Here is a 23288-nt window from a genome sequence, read left to right on the forward strand (position 1 = left end):
GTTCTCCCCACAAGGCGCAGCCCCGCGAGGCGGGGGCGAGGCTCAGGCGGGGAGCGAGGCTCTGTCACCACGCAGCCGCCCCGTAAAGATGGCGGCGCTCCTCATCACCCCCACTTCCCCCCCCCCCCTCCGACGCCTGCAGTCCCCCGCGGTCGTCACGGCGGGGCTGGCGACCCGCGCTCCGCCAACATGGCGGCCGCTCCCTCAGCGCCCCAACATGGCGGCGCGGCGCCTGCGCGCGGCCCCGCCGGGCGCTTCCGCTTCCTGAGCGGAGCGGGACGGGACGGGACGGGACGGGACGGGACGGAGGGGTCCGGCCGGCGGCCCCGCGGCCAGCCGCTTTCCTGTCTTCTAGGTGGGCGCCGAGATGTCGCTCTCGCTGAAAATGTTGCCCTGCAAGAAGAGGAGAGCGGCGGTCGCGGGGCTGCAGAGCCCGCGGGAGCGGGGCGGCGCCGGGGAGGACGGGGAGCAGCCCGGAGGCGTCTCGGTGGCGGGCGCTGTCGACGGCAGCTCCCCCGTGAAACCGGCGGCGGGCCGGGCCGCCGGGCTGCCCCCGGGCCCGGGCTCGTGGAGGGGACCCGGGGAGGCTTTCCTCAAGAGTGGAAAGAGGCTCCCCGCGAAGGCGGCCCCGGGTTCCGGTCAGGAAAGCGCCGACGGCCGCCCGGGCGCGAAGGATCCGTGCTCTGCCGCTGAGCTCGCCGAAGACATTAAAAACCTGGAAGGGGGCAGAGAAGGTAAATGTGTGCGTTGGGACCCCGCCGGTTCGGTCAGGTGTAAACACTCGAGGCAAGGGGCTTGTGCTGCCGGGGGGCTGCGAAGAGCTGCCCCGGGAGAGGGGGCGCTGAGGGAACCTCATCGGCGGTGTCGCCGTGAGGGTGAGGTGAGCCAGGGGAGGGGTTCGTGACCTCTGCTGTTTGGTTTTGTTCTCCCTTCCTTTTTTTTCTTTTTTTAATTGGTTCTGAAGTGGTACAGGTTAGAAGGCATTCCAACTTAAAATGTTTCTTTTTTTTTTTTTTGCCCTCCCTCAAAATCTTAGGAAACAAATGGAGAACTTAAGCAGCACTGCCAAACACTTTTGAAGTAGCTTCTTTCAGATTTCTCAAGTACCCAATTGTACAGTCTTTACACGCATTTTCCTGGTCTAATCTTTGTGTTTAATCTTCTGTGGACCGTGTGTAGTGATCAGTCCTAATGATAACTTTCATAAAAATAATATTCTATTGCGTAAGGTATTTGACTTTCAGCTGGTCTTTACACAAGTCTTTGTAAATTCAAGCTTTGATCTGAAACAATTGTTTGGCATTTAGTTTTTCAAAAGAAGTGATTTGCTAGTGAGGTGTAAAGACTGGTAAAACTACAAGCTGCTTCTTCGAAAAGTCCCGTTTTTCATTTTTTTATCCACCCTTGTTTTCATTCTCAGAAGATGTAGTCTAGAGTGGCACTTGTGTGGGACTCTATTGTGACCCCTTAGGAGAACCATTGAAGCAGGACCTGTGTTAACAAAGTTACAAGTTTGCTGTGGAAAGAGGTGTTCTGGAAGTAAAAAGGCCCTGTTAAACCTTGCTTGCTCAGAGGTTTACTCGGTGAATCTCTGATGTGTGAACTTGTGTAAGAGGTGAGGTGTTCGTGATCAAAATGACACTCACTTTGTAGCTCAGATCTTCTTTGTCTGCTGACATAAGTGGTGGTCCTGTCTTCCCAAACTGCGTGTTGTATTCATCTTTTTCTTTTCCTGGCATACATCTTTGTCTCTGAGTTCGATGAGATTGGAAAATAGATTTAGCAAAAGAAAAAAAAAGGGGGGGGGGGAGGTGGTGTATTTTCCTCTTCGTCTGGTTCAACCACCTGATCCGATTTAGTGCGTGACTACACAAATACCTGTGCGGGCACAAAACAGGAAATGCTGTGGGGTGGGAGAGCTGGTTTTGTTAGAAGACAAATTGTTTTCATACTGGTTGAACGTTTTCAAGAAACCTCAGGTTTCAGTTACTTTTTATATTCATTGTAAATGCATCAAACTACAGGCTGCAGCAAAAAAGGACAGTGCTTCCTTATTCGCTTGTGAGAAGCGTTGTCTCTGCTTGTTGTGCTGCTGTGATTTAGCTCACTGATTTGACTGAAAGCTGGGTTTGTGGTGGCATAGTGGTCAGTTTACAGTTGCTATCCAGGCCTGCCGAACTTCCAGAAATGTGCAGAATGGGAGTGGGAAGGGACATCTGTTGGACTTCTCAGCAGCAGTACAGTCTGAAATTAGCCCAGGGTAACAATGAAAGTGCATGCTAAGGTTGTAGTCCACTAGGCTGTTCTGACTGGGTGAAAGAGTGTTTGCCCCTAGCTGTTTATTCAACACGGAATGCAACCACACTTTAAAGAAATCACTATTTTTTGGTGGTTAGATCATTTGACAGGGATGGTTTTGAGCACAGCTGTGCAAAACTGATAATGCTGGTAGCGAGACTGAAATAGCTGGAGGTAAGGATTGCTTCACCCAGATTTGTTTCTGGAGGATAGTAACATGGGACTGCTGCTGTTGAAGTGTTCAGTGTACCTGGATCTCTGTCACAACCTGGGTGAGGGAGCGTGACTTGTGCAGTTGGTTTAACAGATTTAAATGGATCAGGATGAATTTTTGTAATGTAGCAGCCTTTCAACTTTGCTCATCTGTGTCCGTATGGCGTATCGGACTACAACCTGGTGTATACTGTTTACAGGGAAAACTCCTAAACTGTATACAGAGGTGGAAGTAAATTTGCAGAGAGATCCATATCTGACTGACAACCAATCTGCAGCGCAGGAGTCTCCAGCGAGAAGTTCTTTGCAGCTGGCTGTTAGAAGTCCTACCATGATGAAGCCATTGAAGAACACCAGAACTGGTGAGTGTCTCCAGCAGACTGATGAAGAAAATGAGAGTTTGGGGCTGTTTGTTCCATTGGGTTAGCTTTGTGCAAGGAGCAGACCAGTGACCTGGTATGGTAGACAAGGAACATGGGATGTGTGTGTGCCATGTTAGGGGCTGTTCAAGTGCAGTGTGTTTTGAAGCTTTTATCATGTGTTCTGAAATTTCACTTTCATTATGTGTTCTGAATTCACAAAACCACTGGTATTCAAGTGAAACTTGCTGGAGTTGATCTCTGCGTTTTACAGTTACTAAAAAGTCTGTTTTCCGTCAGAGGAAGTTCTGATTCCTTTCCTTGAGTCAGCAAAACAGCACTGCTAGGGAAACATTTTAAGTCTTGCTGCATTGGGCATGTAGTTTTGCTGCTGTTTTAATCTTGACCGCATACGTAAAACAGCTCCTTCTGGAAAAGCGTAGAAGGGGTGCTGAGACTATTCTTCAAAATCAGTCCAATAGAGGTGTCAGATATGTAACCTTTGTTTGCTTGACTAGTATGACTTGCTCAGGTCCTACAGAACTTGAATCCTTTGTTCAAAAACACTGCTTCTAGCTCTTATGGCCGTTTCTGTTTGGAAGATTTCATTATTGGCTGTTGGCAAGCTGTAGTCACTTCAGAATCTACATAATTTTATTTTTTTTAAATTAAAAACTCATACTGTTTGAATGTGCTGGATGTGAATTATCTGAGTTTTTAGATTTTAATTTTCATTGTTAATTTTCAGAGGAGCAAGATGGAGAAGATATTGAGAGAAGAAAGAGGAGGAGGAAAGCAAACAAACGGAAAAGGGAAGGGAAAGGTCAAGAAGAGGAGGGCTCTCTGTCTTGTGACATCAAACTGGATGATACCCTTGATCGCACCTTAGAAGATGGTGCTAAGCAGCATAACCTGACGGTTGTCAATGTGCGAAACATCCTACATGTGAGTGCACTTAATACAGCAAATGTACAAGTTATGTACATACAAGTTACCTGGCTTTATGGGTGGGTATCGGTCCCTGACTTCAACTTATTGACAGGTGGGTCTGTTTTACTGTACCCTAATAGCAGTAGTAGGAGTGAACTAAATTCACTAAAGTGATTGAACTAAAATTCATGCTTTTGGTTCCAGGTTTATGTATATGTCAGTTGCGTATCTTTCAGTTTGTCCCATGAGCAGTGTCTGGAGAGAAATGCTATTTGTTTTCCCCAGGATAAAAAATTGTGCATTTCTTTTCTCCATCTAGTACTGTTCTAGTCCAGGTGATGTCAAATATTTTCATGTTATGCAATCCGTGTGGAAAACAAACTGGAGGCTGACATGACCCTTCTTTCAGGCAGATTCATCGGCTGGTTTTGTGCAAGTGCCATAAGTTAGTGTCTTTCTTTGTTATGTGGCACCATTGAAGGGCTGTAAACATCTCACAGGTGCCTACCTTCCCTGGAACCTCGTGGTGGCATTCCGAAAATGTAGTCACTGATACTAGGTCTCCTAGGCCTTCACATATATTTTTTTTTTCTTTTCAAATATCTCCAGTGTTCTCTGAAATGATACAGCACGATGTTTCAAAGAGCAGATCATTAGATACTTTCCCTAGAGTTAGACCCTTACTGTTTTGCAAGCTCATGGGACCTTAAGGATTTAAGTTTTCTGTTGCAGCTGTGTGTCTTATGTGGATGGGACCAGCACATCGTAAAATTGTAAATTGGCTGTGTGACAGGAGGGAAGGGAAGCTGGTGTGGACTTTTATTTACACCATTTTCTTTTCTCCTTCTGTCAGTTTCCTCCTTGGAGCGTTCACAGAGAATGCAGTGCAAATGTTTTTATCACTGCTGTGCTCACTTTATATTTTCTTGTCAGATCACTGAATAGTCTTTTTCACAGCATAATTGCAACATCTATTGAACATTCACTATTTCTCCATCATGGTTCCAACTGTTTTATTTCATCGTTAAGTCTGCTTCTTTTTAACAAACAGAATGTAAAGGAGACTTTTTTATTTGTGTGTTTCCTGCAGGAGGTGATCACAAATGAGCATGTGGTTGCCATGATGAAAGCAGCCATCAGTGAGACAGAAGATATACCTTTGTTTGTAAGTAAAAAACTTTTTTTCCACAGTTTTTGTCTATTCAAATGATGATTCCTTTACCAGTCTACCTTCTTGGTCTGTGTTATGATGTGGTAGGAGGAGAATAGGTAGTATAATTTACACTTCGCAACCAGACTTGGCACCTGCATGAAGTGAGTCGTGTCTGAGTGTAAATCATGAAACAGAATTATCAGGGGTTATTTTTTCATGTCACTGATGATGTCTTAAAGGTAATGAGCTCAAAAATGAGAAAAAGCTTCCAGTAAACAGTTGCTGGGGAAAAGGCTGCAGTTAAGAAAAATAGCTGAGCAGGTTGTGGTTTTCTGTTTCAAACTCTCAGGAACCCAAAATGACTCGTTCCAAACTGAAGGAAGTTGTGGAGAAAGGAGTGGTAAGTAGCTCATCTGCTTTCATTATCGCACCCTTCCCCTACCCTAATGGCTTTGATTGCTGGGATTTCTATTAAAAGTGTCATGCATGCTTTTTATACTCTTAAAATGATAAGGTGAGTTCTGTGCATATATTTTTTGATACAACAATGTAAAAAAAAAAAATCATTTTAGATGAGCAGAATAGAACCAGGACAGAGTTAGAAGATGCAGTGAATTGACAGTGTCCATTATACTAAAGTTACTGTCTGTAGAGATCACATGGGTGGTTTAGAAAACATTTGTTCAAAGTCTGTTAAGCAGCTACTTTGGAGAATAAGATGTCAAGCTCAAGTACTCATCGCAGTCTACAACTTCCTCGCGAGGGGGCGTGGAGAGGCAGGTGACCTGTTCTCTGTTATCACCAGTGACAGGACCCGTGGGAACGGTGTTAAGCTGAGGTAGGGGAAGTTTAGGCTAGACATCAGGAAGAGGTTCTTCACCGAAAGGGTGGTTGCACACTGGAACAGGCTCCCTAGTGAAGTGGTCACTGCACCAAGCCTGTCTGAATTTAAGGAGAGATTGGACTGTGCGCTTAGTCACATGGTCTAAACTTTTGGGCAGACCTGTGCGGTGCCAGGAGTTGGACTTGATGATCCTTATGGGTCCCTTCCAACTCAGGATATTCTATGATTCTATGATACTTATTTGATAAAATTGGTTATCTAAGCCATACAAAAGCATGCTTTTCAGAGAGTTAAAATGTTTTTGCTATCTTTAGGTGATTCCAACATGGAATATTTCTCCAATTAAGAAGGCAAATGAGGTAAAGGTAAGTGAAAGAAATTGGAGTCAGTGCTAGAGACACCCTGCTTAGCAGTAAATCTTAATGGTGGGCTGGAACAGACTTGCCTCTGGCATGTTGGGAGTATCAGTGACCAGCATTGCGAATGGGTTATGCAGGGAAGGACAAGGCAGCTAAAGTAGAAGTGTGCAGAGAACCCAAAAGAGCTGCCTGCAGTGGAACCGCAGAACACGAAAGAATGATGACATGCCAGAGGAAGGGGTCTTTTCTTCTACTTGATCCAGCTCCCCATTTTGGTACTGCAGCAGCCTCTACCTGGATGAAATGCCTGATAGCGAATGCTGCTGCCCAGGTCTCATGCTGTGAGTTGCTCCTCCTTGAGATTGTTATACGTATTTTAGGACTGCCAGGAAATGTGGCTTGGATCTCAATTTTTGGCCTGAGACCTGCCTGCTCCAAAAGACTTATAATATAGGTGTAGAGGGGATTCAGCAGCAGAGCAGGAATGAATGGCCATTCAAGTAAAAGAAACATGTCCTTGAGAAAGTGTCTGCTTATGTAATGTTTCCATTGTATAAATGATAAATCATTTGTTCTCATACCTTTTCATACCACTTAGTTTGCTTTACCAATCTTACTTTAGTAATATATTTGGTTTCTTCAGCCTCTATCTGTAGTCTCCTTCCTTTGTGAGCTTCATTGTATTTCCTCAGCTGTTGCATATATTTGATCAGATAGTGTACCATTAGAGTGCAATGCTTTATCTTGCCAGTAAAAAGTTGTCACCTTTCTTCTGCTCTGTTGCAGCCTCCTCAGTTTGTGGACATTCCACTTGAGGAAGACGATTCATCTGATGAGGAATACCAGCCTGATGATGAGGATGAAGATGAGACTGCAGAAGAGGTAAATGTAACTTGTACAAAGATCTGTTCAGCATGGAGCTTGCACGTTTAAGGCCACAGAATGCTCTGTTTTAACACACGAATGATTGTAAATCACCCCAGAGTTTCTAGTAATCTTCCTTCAATGCTGTATTATTTGGGTAAAGAAGTGTCTTGTCTTGATTGAAGCATGATTGATTGAGTTCTGTATCTCTTACACTATAGAGTTTACTGGAAAGTGATGTAGAGAGCACTGCTTCTTCTCCTCGGGGAGCAAAACGATCTAGGACAAGGCGATCATCTGATGAAGAGGGAGGGACGCTCTGTGAGGTGAGCTTGCAAGAGAGTTTTTGTTTCTAAAGAAAGCAATCTTCAGTCATTATTCCTAAATTATTAATAAGAAAGCAAAAATATATACTGTTGGTTTAAGTTGTAGCGGCATTACAGGTGCTATGTAGATTTGGGGTACCACTGCAATGGTTCCTGCATAAGCAGTTAAGTTCATCCTTTGCAGAAAAAGCTTAGTCAAAAATAAATGCAAATCCGTAAAAAAAAAAAAAAAAAAAAAAAAAAGGCACTACCAATGGAAACAATCTGCTTCTTTTTCAGATAATGTTTATTTTTCTGATTATTTTTGAGGGAGAAATGCTTTCTGTGCTTGGCTCAGGAGGACATGGTGATATTAATAAAAGCATAAAAGTATTTGTAGTGATTGTATGCACTATCAGATCAGTGGAAAGAATATGCGGTGTGATAGGAGCTGACAGGGAGTGAGTATCACCAGACAAGAATCAGAAAGCAACTGTGAGAACTGACCATTGGCATTGGAATCAGAGAAAGAAGAATAATGTACTGATATTTCCAAGTTTACTCACTGTGGGACTGTTTCGGGGAGGGTTGGGTGTGTGCCACAAATACTGGCATAACTAGAGATGATAAATCTGAATGCTGAAACTTTCCAGCATATGACCATTTCCAAATGTCTCCTTTCCTGAAAGTTCATTAAATAGTGAATTTGTACTTTCTGAAAATCAAAGTGAACGTAATACGAATCATCCGTTTCCTTCTGTGAAGCATTTCTCTCATTTCTATTTTGCTAGCCTGTGGTCAAACTGAAAAAAAAAAAAAAAAAAAGGCTTATTCTGTCCTTGGAAATCTGCTGTAAATACAGCTTTATAACACAAAGGCCTTTCTAATTAGGTGGAGAAGGTTACTACACCTGTTGTTAGACATATTAGTGCTGAAGTAGTTCCCATGGGACCTCCACCACCTCCTAAACCAAAGCAAAGCAAAGACAGCACATTCATGGAGAAGCTGCATGCAGTGGATGAAGAGCTGGCTTCAAGCCCAGTATGCATGGATTCCTACCAGGTACTGTGTTTTGGGATGCTACAGTGGTATTTTTTCAGTTTGAGTTAAAATTTCATTCTGTGCTCCTTTAGTAAATTTAAATAAGATGAATCTCTTTAGTGGGTAGCATGCAAGCTCTGTGTGAGAATAGAGGTAGCTGTTAGTACAGGGCTATCAGTGACACGTACTTTTAATTTCTTCTATCATAACTACGCTTTCTGTTTATGCTTGTAGGCTTCTCAGTTACATTGTTTTTACTGTTAACTGTAATTGTGGCATTTACACAGGTAAGGAAAATACCTCCCCTTTTAAAAGGAAACGGTCACTTTGGTTGTATTTTGCAGGCAGGTACACTATGAACGTGCAAAGAAGCTCGGTTGCAAAGGCAACCACTATTTCATATTGATAATGAGAAAAATATTACTGATCTGTTCTACTGCACAAGGGTGAGGAGTTGTAAAGAAAGAGTCCTGTACTGTAGCTTCAGGTTAATTACAGATAGTAGAAACGGGGCAACAGAGTAAAATGTACATGAAGGGGGCAAATATTGCAAGGGGGGGATAAAAGTTTAGCACAAAATAAGTGAACAATAATATATTCATAAAGAATAATAATTTAATAGCAAGAATAATGAATGGTTGGCTTTTTTGGAATACCAAAATAAACAATTCTTTGTGGCAAGAATCTAATATTTTTGATAGTGGATTCTTCTTGCTCTGATGAAAATCCTACTGCCAAAGAAGCTGTGAGGAAAGCAGAGAAACTCTTAATTCCATTGTGCTTTTCCTTCATGTTTCAGTCTCTGGAAGACAGCCTCATTGCCTTCAGAACCCGATCGAAGAGACCGCTGAAGGATGTTCCTCTTGGTCAACTGGAGGCTGAGCTCCGAGCCCCAGATATCACGCCTGATATGTATGATCCCAATACTGCAGATGATGAAGAATGGAAAAGGTGGCTTGGAGGGCTCATGAATGATGATGTGGAGAATGAAGGTACGTACAACACATCGTTGCTCATTGGAACAGAGGGATCCTGGAGGTTTTTCCTCCTGTTCTTGGCTACTTTCTCTTCCCGTTGCTCGTGATTTTCTTGGCTGCATCCATTATCTTGTTTAACAATACACATGTGTTTTGCACACAGTCAGTTTTCCTCATCTTCTGCATGGACACTTCTGAGACACCTGAAGTTAAAAACCCTCACTTTAAATATTAACTAGCCAGCACATGCAGTAACTGGCAACCATAAATGAAAGTTGTTGTTCAGCCTTTAATGCATCATGCTGTGTCATGAAGCTGGCAGCATAGGTATGCCTGAATCTGAATGTGCCATGCTCCTTTGCAGGGACATGACCTGTTATGGTAGAAAAAAAAATTAATTTGTTCTTGAAGAGAGAGAACAGTTTTGGGCTTGACTTTCTTTTGTTCTGGATTTACAGGTTACATAGAGTTGTACAATTGACTGTAAAACAAAAATTGGAATACTCTTCCAATGTATTGCAATATTTCATTCTTTCTAATTTTAGCTGAAACTCGGGCCATACAGAACAAATCTAACTTTTCTAAATGGGAATGACTAAGAATAAAGGTGGTTAGTAGCTTAGTTTGAAGAGGATGGACTTGATATTGCTTCCATAAAAATAAACAGTTAATTTCAAGCAGTAATCCTAGCCCTCTTTGTGTAAGATCAGGCAATAAACTAAGTGCTTCTCTTCCTGGATACTGTTTGGTCTTGGGGCAGGGTAATGACGTTTCAAAACATGCTTCCTATTAGATGAATTAGATGATGATGATGACCCTGAGTACAACTTCCTGGAAGATCTGGATGAACCAGATACAGAAGACTTCAGAAATGATCGTGCGGTGAGAATTACCAGTAAGTCCTTTGGGAATCCCACTTCCTTTCTCATTAGGATTAGTAATTTATTTTGAAAAGTGTTTTGTTGCAAAGGCTTTGCAGTGTAGGCTAATAAGTAAAAAAAAAATAGAATAAAAACACTTTGCATACTGAACACCTTTTCCATGCAGAACTGGCTTTCTGTGAATACATAAAAGTATCTAGCCAGAGCTGCTGTGCTATCAGATGCATTTTACTGTATAGCAAAGAATGAAGAATAATTTTTAGATAGTGCAGTCTTTCATAAAGCTACAGCCAAATCGGAAAGTGAATGCTTGCCTTATGTTTTGAGTGTTTTCTTCAAGTCATTGCAATCTTTGAGTTACAGTTTAAAGAGTGTATCATTTATTGTGTTCTCAGTAAAGCGTATTTATTTTAGGTCTTACTGCAGATTAACTTCGTTTTAAAATTATTATTTTTTAATTTAGTTTTTCCAAAATATTTGTGATTAAAAACAGTCTCAACAGAAATTTTCTTGGGCCCAGCAATAAAAAGGGGTATAATATAATGTAAGCCAGCAGTGTGTCCTTGCTGCAAAGAAAGCTAATGGTATCTTGGGCTGCCTTAGGAGGAGTGTTGCCAGTCGGTTGAGGGAGACAATCCTTTCCCTCTACTCGGCACTGGTGAGGCCACACCGAGAGTACAAGTTCCAGTTCTGGACTCCCCATTACAAGAGAGACATGGATGTAACAAGGAGAGTCCAACAAAGATGATAAGGGTTCTAGAGCATCTCAAATATGGGAAGGGCTGAGAGCTGGAGCTGTTCAGTCTAGAGGAGGATCGAGGGGGATCTCACCAATGTCTGTAAATACCTGAAGGGAAGGGGCAGAGCAGGCTTGCTTGAGTGGTGCCCAACAACAGGACAAGAAGCAATGGGCACAAAGTGAAGAGCAGGAGGTTCTGTCTGAGCATCAGGAAACACTTTTACACTGTGCAGGTGACTGAGCCCTGGCATAGGATGCCCAGAGAGGCTGTGGCATCTCCGTCCTTGGAGATTTTTCAGAAGCAGCCTGGATGTTGCAAGTGGGTGTGGGTGACTCTGGTTGAGGAAGGCAGTTGGACCAGATGAAGCCAGAGGTCTCTTCCAACCTCAAACATTCTGTATATATCAGAGGTTGTTCCTTCTCGGCCCTCTGTTTACAAGAGGAGGGTTACGCTTTGCAAGAGAGATTCCTTAACTGGCTTGAGATTATGACAGGATTGATGAATGTTTCTTGCACGAGGAATCTTCATTTTTCTTTTTAATTTTACTTGCAGAAAAGGAAGTGAATGAACTGATGGAGGAGCTGTTTGAGACAGTAAGTGATGTATTGGGTATAGCACTGAAGAGTAATAGATCTTTGTCAGATCTGGCATGAAATCGCTAAAGCCATAAGGGGGGCCTTTGTAAATGTTCAGTGCTGAATATGTGCAAAGGGCTCTACCATAAAAGTGTAATTTTTACCATTGGGATGGAACTTACATAGGAACTTCCATAAATTCCTGTAGAGATGAATGTACGTGCTAAGAGGATCACCATGAGCTTTGTTAACTGAAGACACTGTGTAGTAAATGTACTTGTTGAGCTTTTTTTTTTCTGATTGTTACTACACGCGTTGTCAGTTTCAGGATGAGATGGGTTTCTCAAACATGGAAGATGAAGGTCCAGAAGATGAAGATAATGTTACAGAGTCACGGCCAAATTTTAATACACCACAGGCGCTTAGGTAGGATCATTTGATAGTTGTCATAAAACTAAATATTAATAATTCTCTTACGGTAAAAAGCCTTTGGTCACCTGCAGGTACTATACCATCCCCTAAGGAGATAATGCCTTTTGAGAAAAGGCTACTGCTTTAAAGGCTATCATCCATTTTATCTGAAGGCCTTCCATATATAACCCCTTTATTACACTAATTCTTCTGGGAAAATGGCTTGGCAAGCTTTTAAGACACTTGCTTCAGCTGTTAAACAATAAAACAATAGTTATTGGAGCAGTATATTGCCTGATTGACAACAACACCATGATTCAAAGCGATGGATAGAGACACTGGATACTGGGGTGTTGCTGCATATGTTGTTTGTGTATGTGATCAAAGCTGTGCATATTCTGTGCAGAGAACAACCCAAGCTCAAAGCAATAGGTACTCTAGCTCTCTAATTCTTGTGCTTTACAGTTTGGTGGTGGGTGTAGTGTTCTGAACTCCTTTCAAAGAGATAATAGTTTTCTTGCCTTTTTTTGTTGTTGTTGGGGGGGAGGGTTGATTGGTAAAGTTCAGTTACTGCCCTTATATTTTTTTATAAGAGACTCCTGAGGAGCTTGACCAAGCGTATAATCTTGTCTTTTAAGCAAATAACTTGAATATAATAGTAGCATTTCCAAAGGAAGAGAACTACATACAATTGCTGAGGCCTAGGTCTGAAACAGCTATAAAATTCAGAAATTATCTTCTAATGATTTTTGATGTGGGTTATACTTGATGTAGCACCTCAGAGAGAAAAGACTTTAAAGCATTACTTTCTAGGTAATAATACAAGCCTATTAAAGAAATTACGAAAATTGTCTAAAGGTGAACTATGATAAGAATGGTGTCTCCTTATTTATGGGGCAGATCACCTCAAGATCAAGCTGTATCTGTTTGGGAAAGGAGCTAAAATGACGGCTGGAATTTCTTGATACTCTCTCTGGATGAGCAGTACCAGAGGAGAGCACAGCAAATCTTAAACCAGCTACAGACTAAAATCAGGGAAACTTCATGCTCTCTCTTACAATCTGTATGCACTTGTTTTTGGTGATGGCTAGTTTATTCTTACTTCTTTGGCATGCCGTTCCTCCTAATTTTTTCTTCCCCAGTTTTATCTGTGTACAGGACTCTTGAAGTTTAAGTATGTTTTGTAGCAAAATACCTGTTTCCTGAGTTTATTGTTTTTATGATATCTTACATTAGATGCATCTTGGAACAACTTCATTTATAATCGACTTTTGGCCTGTTACAAAAGTAAAGCTGTTAACTAACAAATCAGAATATTAACTGAATAACAAAACAAAATACGTATTTTAATTACACCATAAGGCCAGGGAGGATGCATGAAGTTAGTTTTGAAAAGAACAGAAATACGTACATCCCCTTTTCTGCTACAGAAGTAGCTTTTACTATCGTGTCATCGGATGTCCAGTGGAATAGTCTGCATAAAGCTAGGCAAAACCTTAAAAAAAAAAAAAAAAAGTGGAGAAAAATAAAGGAAGAAGAAAAAGTAATAGCATTTGAGTCAGCGTGTGATGTTTCTGGAGATAATTATAGTAACGTGCCACCCATAACACCTTGAGTTTGGACCTTGCCTGATGCTATAATTTAAATAGGGTTGGGTTTATTGTATTATAGATTACGTTAGCTCCTGGCTGCTCTGGAGTATGTCTGAGCACTTGACTACAACAAACGTGGAGCACTACTGAGAACAGTGAACAAGAGTGTTAGCTGTGCTTGGAATAGAGGTTAAGTGGAATAATTTTGGCATGGCATCCCAAAACTAAAACAGTGTTACGGGGTGTACAGTTTAAGAACTACTCTCTCCATGCTACTCAACACTTTGACAGAATATTTCAACTTGGAAAAAAAAGTAAAATATTCTAATAGAATAGGAATGGTCATTAGGTCCTATGCTTTTTATATTTTGGTCTGCCTGGTCTTTAAAAGACGTTTAGATGTAGCCCTTAGTGATATGGTTTAGTGTAGGACTTGTTAGTGTTAGGGCTGAGGTTGGACTAGATGATCTTGGAGGTCTCTTCCAACCTAGACGATTCTGTGATTCTGTGGTCTCAAACAGATTTGAAGAGCCTCTGGCCAATTTACTGAATGAACAACACCGGACAGTGAAGGAACAACTTGAGCAGTTGAGAATGAAAAAGTCTTCTATCAAGCCACCACAAGAGATAGAGAAATCAAAACCTCACAATGAGAAGCCTCTCCAAAGCCTTGTTCTTGACTGTACGCAAAGAAAAAGGCTCCAGCAGCAAATGCAGCAGGTAATAAAATATTATCAATATTATATTTGGGCTATGGAATATTCATATATTGTATGTATGCTGTATGCTGCTGCAGCATGGGAAAGGGGGAAGCCAGTGGTACGGCAAGCACTTTGGCTTGCTGTTTCATTTTTAGAAATTAATTGAAAAAGCTACAATTAACTATAGTTACCCAATACAGTGTCTTGTCGTGGTGTGTAGCAGCAAGGAAAGGACACAAATCTCTCAAATGCAAGCTAAAGAAAAAGATCTTGTGTTATACATGTAAAGCAAATTACCTTTTTAATCTTTCAGCTGCAAAGCAAGGCATATGTTGTTTGAACATGTGCACATAGGGATTGCTGAAGTCATTCTTTCTGAAGAAACGAGTATTTTATTAGAAAAAAATCCTTTCTGTATTGCTCATTATGGTGTGAGATTTTGTATAAAAGCTAGGAATGTGCCCTAAGACTTAAACAGGTGATGTGTTCCAACTCTGTGGAATAGAAACTATAATATCAGAAGTAATTTTTTATGCTGCCTATTTGTATTCCAGTTTCCCCTCAGTTTTCTATTGTTGAAAGGATTTCTTTTGAAGTCAGACTGTTGGTTTGTTTTTTTTTTGTGGTGCTTGGGAGATGTTTCTTGAACCTTTATACTTAAGCTTTCCAGTTTCTTGTGTTACTGATACGCTGACAATCCCTATTTGTCTGATTTTATTCTTCAAGCATGTTCAGCTTCTGACTCAAATCCATCTTCTTGCAAGTTCCAACCCTGCTTTAAGTTCAGAGGCCAGTACCACTAGGATGTTTTTGGTAAGGATATGTCTTTAAAAAGAGCTACACAAGCTTTAATGATTTCTGGTCACTGGTGATATTTAGAGAGCTTAATTTGTTTAACTGATCCCATGCAATTGAGAGAGACTACCACTAAACAAGACAATGGTGTTAGCCTCCTGTTAGCATGCTCACTACTTGAAGAAATAAATCACGTTTTGCTGATTAATAACAGTGCTTTGAAGTGGCGTATCTTTGTAGTTTTCTACTGTTTGCTTGGAAACACTGAAAACAAAGTTCAAAAAACTTATGTAATTAGTGAACATTCTGTGATCTTGATAGATTCCAGAAAGTTGGTGAATTAATATGATCAGACAAAAGTAAGTTTTTAAAAAAAAATACAGAGATTATTCCTAGATTTAGAGGTCAAAAATAAGACAGAAGATATCTGTAGTGATGTATTTTTGTGCCTGTGACTTCACCAGCTTTTACAGGTCACATTATTGTGTTTACATATGTGTTCTTAACCTTTTATCTTTTCTCTGTGTCTGACTTTGTAGAGTGAGCTTGGTAACTTTGCTCGAAGCTCTACACTGCTTCGTCAGTCATTCTATCCTAAATTTCAAACAATGTTCCAGCCATGTAACTTGAAGGGAGCACTGCAGCTCATTGAAGATTTTCATGCCCAAGTTCAAGTTGACTGGAGCCCTCGCAAAGCTGTGAAGAAGAGTGGTATGTATACTTTTACTTTTTCCTGATCTAAATTTAAGCAGAAACTAAATAACATGCAAATTCTAAAAACCAGGGAGGAAGTAGCATTTTCTGCGGTGAAGGGAATAAAAGAAACAGTGTTTTCAAGAAGTCAGTAGTGAATAACAGTATTTGCCCATGCCTCTATCTATCCTCATCTGTTCATTCTTTACACAGCCAATGAATTTCCATGTTTGCCAAAGCAAGTGGCATGGATTTTGGCAACAAGGAGAGTCTTTATGTATCCAGAGTTATTGCCAATATGTTCCTTGAAAGCAAACCCTCCCCGGGACAAGATTATCTTCACAAAAGCAGAGGACAAGTAGGTGCTTAGAATTGCTGAATAACATGCACACCAATGAACTTCCTTTTATATGGGAAAGTTTTAGGATGCAGTCTTTAAGAATATCTGTCTGTTGTGGAACAGCACATACAAGTAGCAATCTGAAGTACTGTCTAAAAGACTGCTTTTTTTTATTTTTCTTTTTTTTCCCCCTCTCCTTATTTCTTCAGTTTATTAGCTTTAGGTCTGAAACATTTTGAAGGGACAGAGTTTCCAAAGCCTTTGATCAGCAAATATCTCTTGCCAACAAAAACTGCCCACCAGCTGACAGTGCGAATCAAGAATCTCAATATGAATCGAGCCCCTGATAATATCATCAGAGTAAGTGATGCATTCAGATTATGGATTGGTATTTTTCACATTTGTCTATCTGGTTCATATTTGTCATACAAAAAGAGATGTGCTGTTTGTTCCGAGGACCTTTTTGTACATGTGCTGATGCTTTCTTAAAGGAAAATGTGATCCTTCCATTAAGGGTGACAATTTCCTCAAAATGACCGTATGATTTTTATTTTGCAAGTATTTTAATTAATATTTTGACAGCCTAGAGCCTAATCTAATCTAATCCAGAGCCTAATTGCAAACAGTCCTGGTACAGCTGTAGCTTCAATAATCCAGACAAATTTGTATAAATAAATTTTAAATAGCAAAACATAAAGTAAACGTAAACATACAGTCAAGCTATAGGTCCAACAGGCCTAATATCCTCTCCCATAACTAATGGCCAGTGCTGAAAAGAAAATAAGAAACAGAAACTTAAAGCTAGTACACGTGCACAACTGCTAGAACTTCGTGCTTTTTTCTGAGAGAAACCAAGATGGCAGCGAGCGTTCATATGAACACTTTTCCAGAGCACAATTCTTAGCCTACATCCCAGCAGTTCTTGGACAGATGTTCTGACCGTGGTTGTCTTGTCTTGCATTCTCTCCTCTCTTCACACAGTACTATAAAAAGACAAAGCAGTTGCCCGTTCTGTTCAAGTGCTGTGAGGAAATCCAGCCTAGTGAGTGGAAACCACCTGTGGAGAGAGAAGAACATCGCCTGCCATTTTGGCTAAAGGTACAGTTTCTGCTGTTTCTTCATCCAGCATAGCTTTGCTTATTTCTCTTTTTTTTTTTTTCTTGTTCTTCATACAGTATAGGTTCAGAATGAGTTATTTGGGTAGGCTACAGCTCTGAAGTCAAAAAGTAGTCTGATTGTATTGCAGGGGAGCCTGTGTTATCTTGGGTCTAGGTAGTAAATCTATCAAGAGCAGCACTTAGCAGCGTGAAGTATTATACACTGCTCCTGGTGTGTCTGCCCAGCTGCAGTATGGAGCTGAAGTTGTTGTGGATTTTCTTTGCTTTTTGGCACATCCTTGTACACGCTACATGGGCATATTTCTAATGACTGTTTCGATGTGTTTATTTTTTAATTTGACTTCATCAATTTGTTAATTGACATAGTCTGACCCTTGCCTTACGCATTACGGTTAGCGGTGTTGCTATCTTTCCCACTGTGTTATAGCCAGGAGAAAGCGTTTGTTCTTTCTCCTTAAAACCTAACCTTTTAAGAGGAAAGGAGAAATCTGTGGGTTTTTTTCACAGAATCACAGAACTGTAGGGGTTGGAAGGGACCTCGAGAGATCATCAAGTCCAACCCCCCTGCAAAAGCAGGTTCCTTAGAGCAGGCTGCCCAGGTAGGCGTCCAGACGGGCCTTGAATATCTCCAGAGAAGGAGACTCCACAGCCTCCCTGGGCAGCCTGTTCCAGTGCTCCATCAGCCTTTTTGTGTTTTTCTCTGTAAGATGATGTTCACCTGCAGTGTGGCTGGTGATTATTATACCCGAATGTCTCACCCTTCCTAAGGATTCTTTCTCTGAGATTCCTTGCACAGTGAAGACTAAGTTGGAGGCATAGTGACTGCACTGAGGGTCACTCAGTGAGGTCTGTGTCTGAGGAAAAAATGAGATGCCCTAAAATCTAGTTCTCTTAATGGCACTGTTACAGTGAAGCTTCCCTCCCACAGCCTTGTATTTACTGAAGGAACGCTTACAAAGCAATTTGGTTCTGTTATTTCTTCTAGGCATTTGGATTCCTTTGAAGGCTCTGGAGTAAAACTTGGGAATGTTAAACAGTAAATAAAAAATTGCTTTACTTTAAGAAGCAAGTTACTGCCTTTCTTCTGCAGTGCTGTTTGAAGGTAGGCAGAACCTGTGGATTGGACTAAAAACTCTCTTATTTCCTTTAGGCAAGTTTGCCCTCCATTCAGGGGGAATTGAAGCAATTAGCAGAAGATGCGAGGGAGATGCCAGGTTCACCTGATGAAGAATCTGTCTTTTTGGGCACAGAAAAGGAAACTTCAGACACAGAACATGATGAAAAATACCCTCTACTCATGCCAAAGGGACTAGTACTGACCTTAAAGCCTCTTGCCAACCGATTCTCTAGGAGAGCATGGAGAAGACAGAGGTCTTCAGCTCTGAAGCCTGTCCTCATTCGACCAAGTCCTTGTCTGCAGCCCATTTCCAACACTATTAACATTCAGAAAACCATGAAGTTATCCCAGTCAGAGGCTCCACCCAGCAAAGTTATGGTTCAGATTCCTCGGTTAATCCAACCGGCTACGGTTATGCAGACAGTGCCAGGAGTGCAGCCTTTGAATGTTCCAGCAGTGGTGGGAAGTGGGGATGGCTTGGAATTTCAGAATGTGCTCTCTGCTTCACATCCAGACTCCAGGCAAGCTTTCTCAGCTGCTGTACCACCAGCATTAGTGTCTTCAAATCCAATAACTTTTCAGCCAAAATTAATGTTACCAGCTTTGGCTGGAGCAAAAATACGCAAACCTTGTGTTCGCAAGGGATATCAGAAGAAAAAAGGGACAAAATCTGCCCCACTGATAAAGACTTCGCCTTTGATCCAGCCATCTCCAGTCATCCTTACTGTACCTGCTACCACAGTGAAAGTGGTAAATATAGGCAGTGGTTGCAACATGATTCAGCCCATAAATACAACTGTTGGGAGAGGCACTCAGGCTATTCCAGTTACAACCTTGTTGGTAAATCCATCCACTTTCCCATGTCCATTAAATCAGCCTCTAGTGACTTCTTCAATTCCTTCATTGATAGTTTCTCCTAACCCTGTTGGTCTTTCTGCATCTTCCGTTGGTGAAAATGAAGAACAACTGAATCTGGTTCCTTCGTGCCCTACTGGAAACAGCAAAAATTCCTACCCCACGGTGGAGCCCAAGGCTGAACCCCAGGAGTTGTATGCTACATGCTCAGCTGTCTCCCCCAAGAAGGAATGTAGTACAAATCCTGCCACTTCAAATAATGGCAGTCAGGAGATGGTAAATAAGAATGACTGCTGTAGCTGGACAGTGGTAGAAGGACAAGAGAATGCTTCAGAGCCGTTGTCTGTGGACCTTTTGCCTCATTTAGAAGATCCAGATGAAACGGTGAAAATTGAGCCTGAAGATTCAAACGATGCTGTCAAGGAAGTAAATCCAGTACCGAAGAGGGATCTTCTATGTGCTGAGGTGAAGGAGGAATTCATGCTGGGTCTTGGCCAGGAGCTGAACATGGAGGCCTGCTCATGTCCAAATGAGCTGAAAGAAATTAAAAAGGAGCACGCTGTGTGTGAAGAGAAGGGAGAAGAAGAAAGACGGGCTTTGCAGTCATCTCCCCGTGATGAACAGCAGGTAGATGCAGGTGGTGTTACTGGACCACAAGTAAGCAGCGAGTCTCCAAAGAATCATTCATACACAGTGGATCTCGAAGCAGAATTTAGTAGCCCGCTAGGAAGACCAGAAGATTCGTCCAGTATGGACGGCCAGTCTGTTGGGACACCAGCTGGCCCTGAAGCTGGAGGAGAGAGAGAAGGACAAGAGGAAGAAGACGATGATGACTTCGATGATTTCACACAAGATGAGGACGAAGAAATGTCATCAGCCTCAGAAGAATCTATTCTTTCAGTGCCAGAACTCCAGGTAAAAGCAAAGATTTAAAAAATTGCTAATAATTTGTGTGCTGAAACACCTTAGTGACGTAAGGGCAAATCACAATTTGATTCCAATTGGAAAGCTGGACTGTTAACCATGTATTATCATGATATTTGTGCTGGTTTTGGAGAAACTGGACACCACGTATTTCTGAGATTTTAAGTCTAAGCGAAAGGAATGTCTTGCAAAATTCCAGATTTAAATTCTGCTGATCTGTAAGGACTTTCTCAGCTGAAGCTGTTCATTAATAAGAAATACTTTAACTGCGTTAATTTCCAAGACACAATTCCACTGAGCCTTTAAGAGATAAGACCATTAAGGAATCCTTTCTAACTTAAGGCTTTTTTACATGTTCGATTCTGAGTTGAAGTTTGTGTGTGATACAAAAATGGGCAGTTCTGGTTCTTGTGGAATTCTGTCATTTTACTAGAACCCTGTGGTCAGATATTGATCTGTGGTGGTGTTCAGCACTGTTAGGATTATAATGGAGTGAGCTAGTTGCTGAATGACGTTCAAAGAAACACTGAAAGAAAATAATGTGGATTTCTGTTGTTGCTTTCAAAGGAGACAATGGAAAAACTTACTTGGCTTGCAACAGAGAGACGCTTAAGCCAAGAAGGAGATTCTGAAGAAGAGAATTCCCAGGAAGAGAACTCTGAGCCAGAGGAGGAAGAGGAGGAGGAAGGGGAAGGAATAGAGAGTTTACAGAAAGATGATGAAGTTTGTGGAGATGTGTCAGAAGAACCTAAATCAGCCTTCACCTTGACAAAGATGGCCCCACAGGTGGAAGCCCACAGAATACCACCAGGTAAGTTTTGTTGGCTTCTTTTGATGCAGGGTACAGGGCACTGCTGCCTGCATTAAAAGCAAAACCATAGGGAAACTTCATCTGGGTTTAATTTCACTTAGCATTTCTGAGCTTAGTATTGCTTTCCATCTGAAAATTTTATAACAATCATAATTCTGTAAGAATGGCTCTTAACATAGAAGCCCTTGCTTATGTCAGCTGAGCATCTTCAGTTCTTTTTAATGTATTTATGCTTTAGGAATTTGCAGACGTGAGACTTGTGCCTTGTGTCAACTAATACCCCAAATCAATACAAGAACAAGATTAAATAGTCATACTTTTAAGTTGAATTTTGTGTTATAATGTCATGCTGGGAGCAGTCAAGGAAACAAAATAATGCCTTTACAGAATATAGCAACCAGTAGATGAATTTAAACAGGGATCTTTGAGGTTGACCCAGTAGACCAGTAGATTCCCAAGATTAAAGACACAAAAATCTCAAGGTAGCAAATCTTTGTGTGGTATTTCATTCCATATTATCTGACACCAGTTAGTTATCTGTGATGTTAACTGTATTTGTGCGAGTAATAAGCCAGAAGAGTAAATTGCAAGTGTTAAGTCCAGCTCTGCTGCTCATACCACATCTGCAGTTTTGCCCCTGGTATTCACTAGATTTACCTACTCGTTTTTTAGCAGACTGCTAGCTGAGTAGCAGCTAGGGTCAAAGATGGGTTTCTTGATGTATCCAGAGACTTTTCTCATCAGTTGCTGTAAGCAGCCAATTTTAAATGTTAGCCAGCCTGACTAATAAGAGGTATTTTGCTCATACACATACAAGAGGATGTAAACAGTTCACTCATCGCTAAGTCTGAAAACCTACTTCTCTATCGTAATGTTGGTCTAGAGGAGTAGTTGTCTGCCAGCCCAGAGAATGTGTAAGTGCATGTACAACTTGCTTTGTGCTTCTTCACAGGAGAGAACGTGAAAGCCCCTGGGAAAAGTAGGAGTTCCCACAGAGCCAGAAATAAGAGGGGACGGACTCGTGCCAGCAAAGACACGTCTAAGCTGCTCCTCTTGTATGATGAAGACATTCTGGAGAGAGATCCCCTGCGGGAACAGAAAGATCTGGCATTTGCACAAGCCTATCTAACCAGAGTAAGCCAGACCAATAAGTAACCCAGAAACAGGAACGTCGCACACTGTGAATCCTCACAGTTCCCTCCTGAGCCACATAACTGCCATTTCTAACTGCGGTTAGAAACTAACTAACGGTTCTGACTAGGATGGAGTTACCTTTCTTCTTAGCACCCCATTTGGTGGTACTTCACTTACTGAATTGTCTTTATCCTGACCTGTGAGATTTCTTGCTTTTGCTCTTCTTATTCTCCCCCCTGTCCTCTTTTGGGGAGGTAGGGAGAGAGTGAGAGGCTGTGGGGGTGTTTAGCTGCTGCCTGGGGTCAGCCCACAACACTGGGTCAGTTTTAATTTCAGAATTTCTTGGGTCTTGAATTTGGTTCTTTTCTCTCTTGTGAGCAATCTGCATTTATCTTTAAGGAAGAGATTTTCTTGGCCCACCAAAACTGGAAGCATTATATGAAAGCTGGGTAACAAGTGATCAGAGATTCCCAGATTAATTTATTTTCTTCCTGAATGTTAGGCAGTCCTATAAAGGTCTTGTTCTTTGCAGGTGCGTGAAGCATTGCAGCATGTTCCTGGAAAGTATGAAGACTTCCTTCGTGTTATCTATGAATTTGAGATTAGCATGGACAAGCGAACAGCTGTGGATCTCTATTTCACTTTACAGAAACTGTTGCATGACTGGCCACAGTTGCTCACAGATTTCGCTGCCTTCCTTTTACCAGAACAAGCTTTGGAGTGTGGACTGGTAGGTAGAATGAAAGAAGCAGACCAGAATTTAAGCAGACAATGACAATGCTTGTGGGAATGAAAGAATGAGGAAATCTTCCTAGGGCAAGGAAAAACAGGGTAAATCAGTTGCTTACCTTCTGTTTTATTAGTTGGAATTGAAAAGTCTAGTGTCTGTTATAAAACTCAAATATGACTGTGGGGAATCAGCCTTTCCAAGTTGCATCCTAGAACCTGACTGCAGAGAGGCAATGTGCAGCAAGTGGAATGGTTCCCTTGTCTCAGAAATCAGCCTTCCACTTTTTAAGATGCAGGCTTTCGCCCGTTACATTCCTTCTGAATTTTCCTGTCTTTTGCGCATGTGGTTGAAGTAAAATTTTACAGCTCATGGAAGTATCGATATACAAAGTGCTATTTATTTCTCATCTTCCACCTCTTCTCAGTTTTGCAGTGTGTATCCATACAAATGGAAAACAAATAGCAAAAGAGGAGAGGTATTTTAATAGTTTGTTTAAGCCAACTAGAGATACTTGGAAGTACATCTTTG

The 23288-nt window shown here is 41.5% G+C and overlaps 1 protein-coding gene across 2 annotated transcripts in view; it reads left to right on the top strand.

Annotated features, from left to right (window-relative positions):
• LOC310887536 (GON-4-like protein) overlaps window positions 1-23288 on the top strand; it is a gene marked incomplete at its 5' end in the record, with an annotated part of 31069 nt that overhangs the window by 356 nt on the left and 7425 nt on the right. The window contains 23 exons of one of the 2 annotated variants that reach the window (XM_083813532.1): window positions 356-734; window positions 2712-2873; window positions 3619-3815; window positions 4891-4965; window positions 5303-5353; window positions 6112-6162; window positions 6943-7038; window positions 7242-7346; window positions 8217-8387; window positions 9166-9358; window positions 10137-10238; window positions 11517-11557; window positions 11862-11965; window positions 14064-14262; window positions 14970-15056; window positions 15578-15749; window positions 15945-16089; window positions 16281-16431; window positions 17053-17169; window positions 18340-20076; window positions 20653-20896; window positions 21849-22030; window positions 22563-22760. In XM_083813532.1, the coding sequence (XP_083669658.1) occupies window positions 356-734; window positions 2712-2873; window positions 3619-3815; window positions 4891-4965; window positions 5303-5353; window positions 6112-6162; window positions 6943-7038; window positions 7242-7346; window positions 8217-8387; window positions 9166-9358; window positions 10137-10238; window positions 11517-11557; window positions 11862-11965; window positions 14064-14262; window positions 14970-15056; window positions 15578-15749; window positions 15945-16089; window positions 16281-16431; window positions 17053-17169; window positions 18340-20076; window positions 20653-20896; window positions 21849-22030; window positions 22563-22760 (4959 nt within the window). The remainder of the gene's footprint in view (window positions 1-355; window positions 735-2711; window positions 2874-3618; window positions 3816-4890; window positions 4966-5302; window positions 5354-6111; window positions 6163-6942; window positions 7039-7241; window positions 7347-8216; window positions 8388-9165; window positions 9359-10136; window positions 10239-11516; window positions 11558-11861; window positions 11966-14063; window positions 14263-14969; window positions 15057-15577; window positions 15750-15944; window positions 16090-16280; window positions 16432-17052; window positions 17170-18339; window positions 20077-20652; window positions 20897-21848; window positions 22031-22562; window positions 22761-23288) is intronic. The other variant, XM_083813533.1, reaches the window with a different exon arrangement.

Source organism: Anser anser (genome assembly GCF_964211835.1).
Source record: "Anser anser genome assembly, chromosome: 28".
NCBI lineage: Eukaryota > Metazoa > Chordata > Aves > Anseriformes > Anatidae > Anser > Anser anser.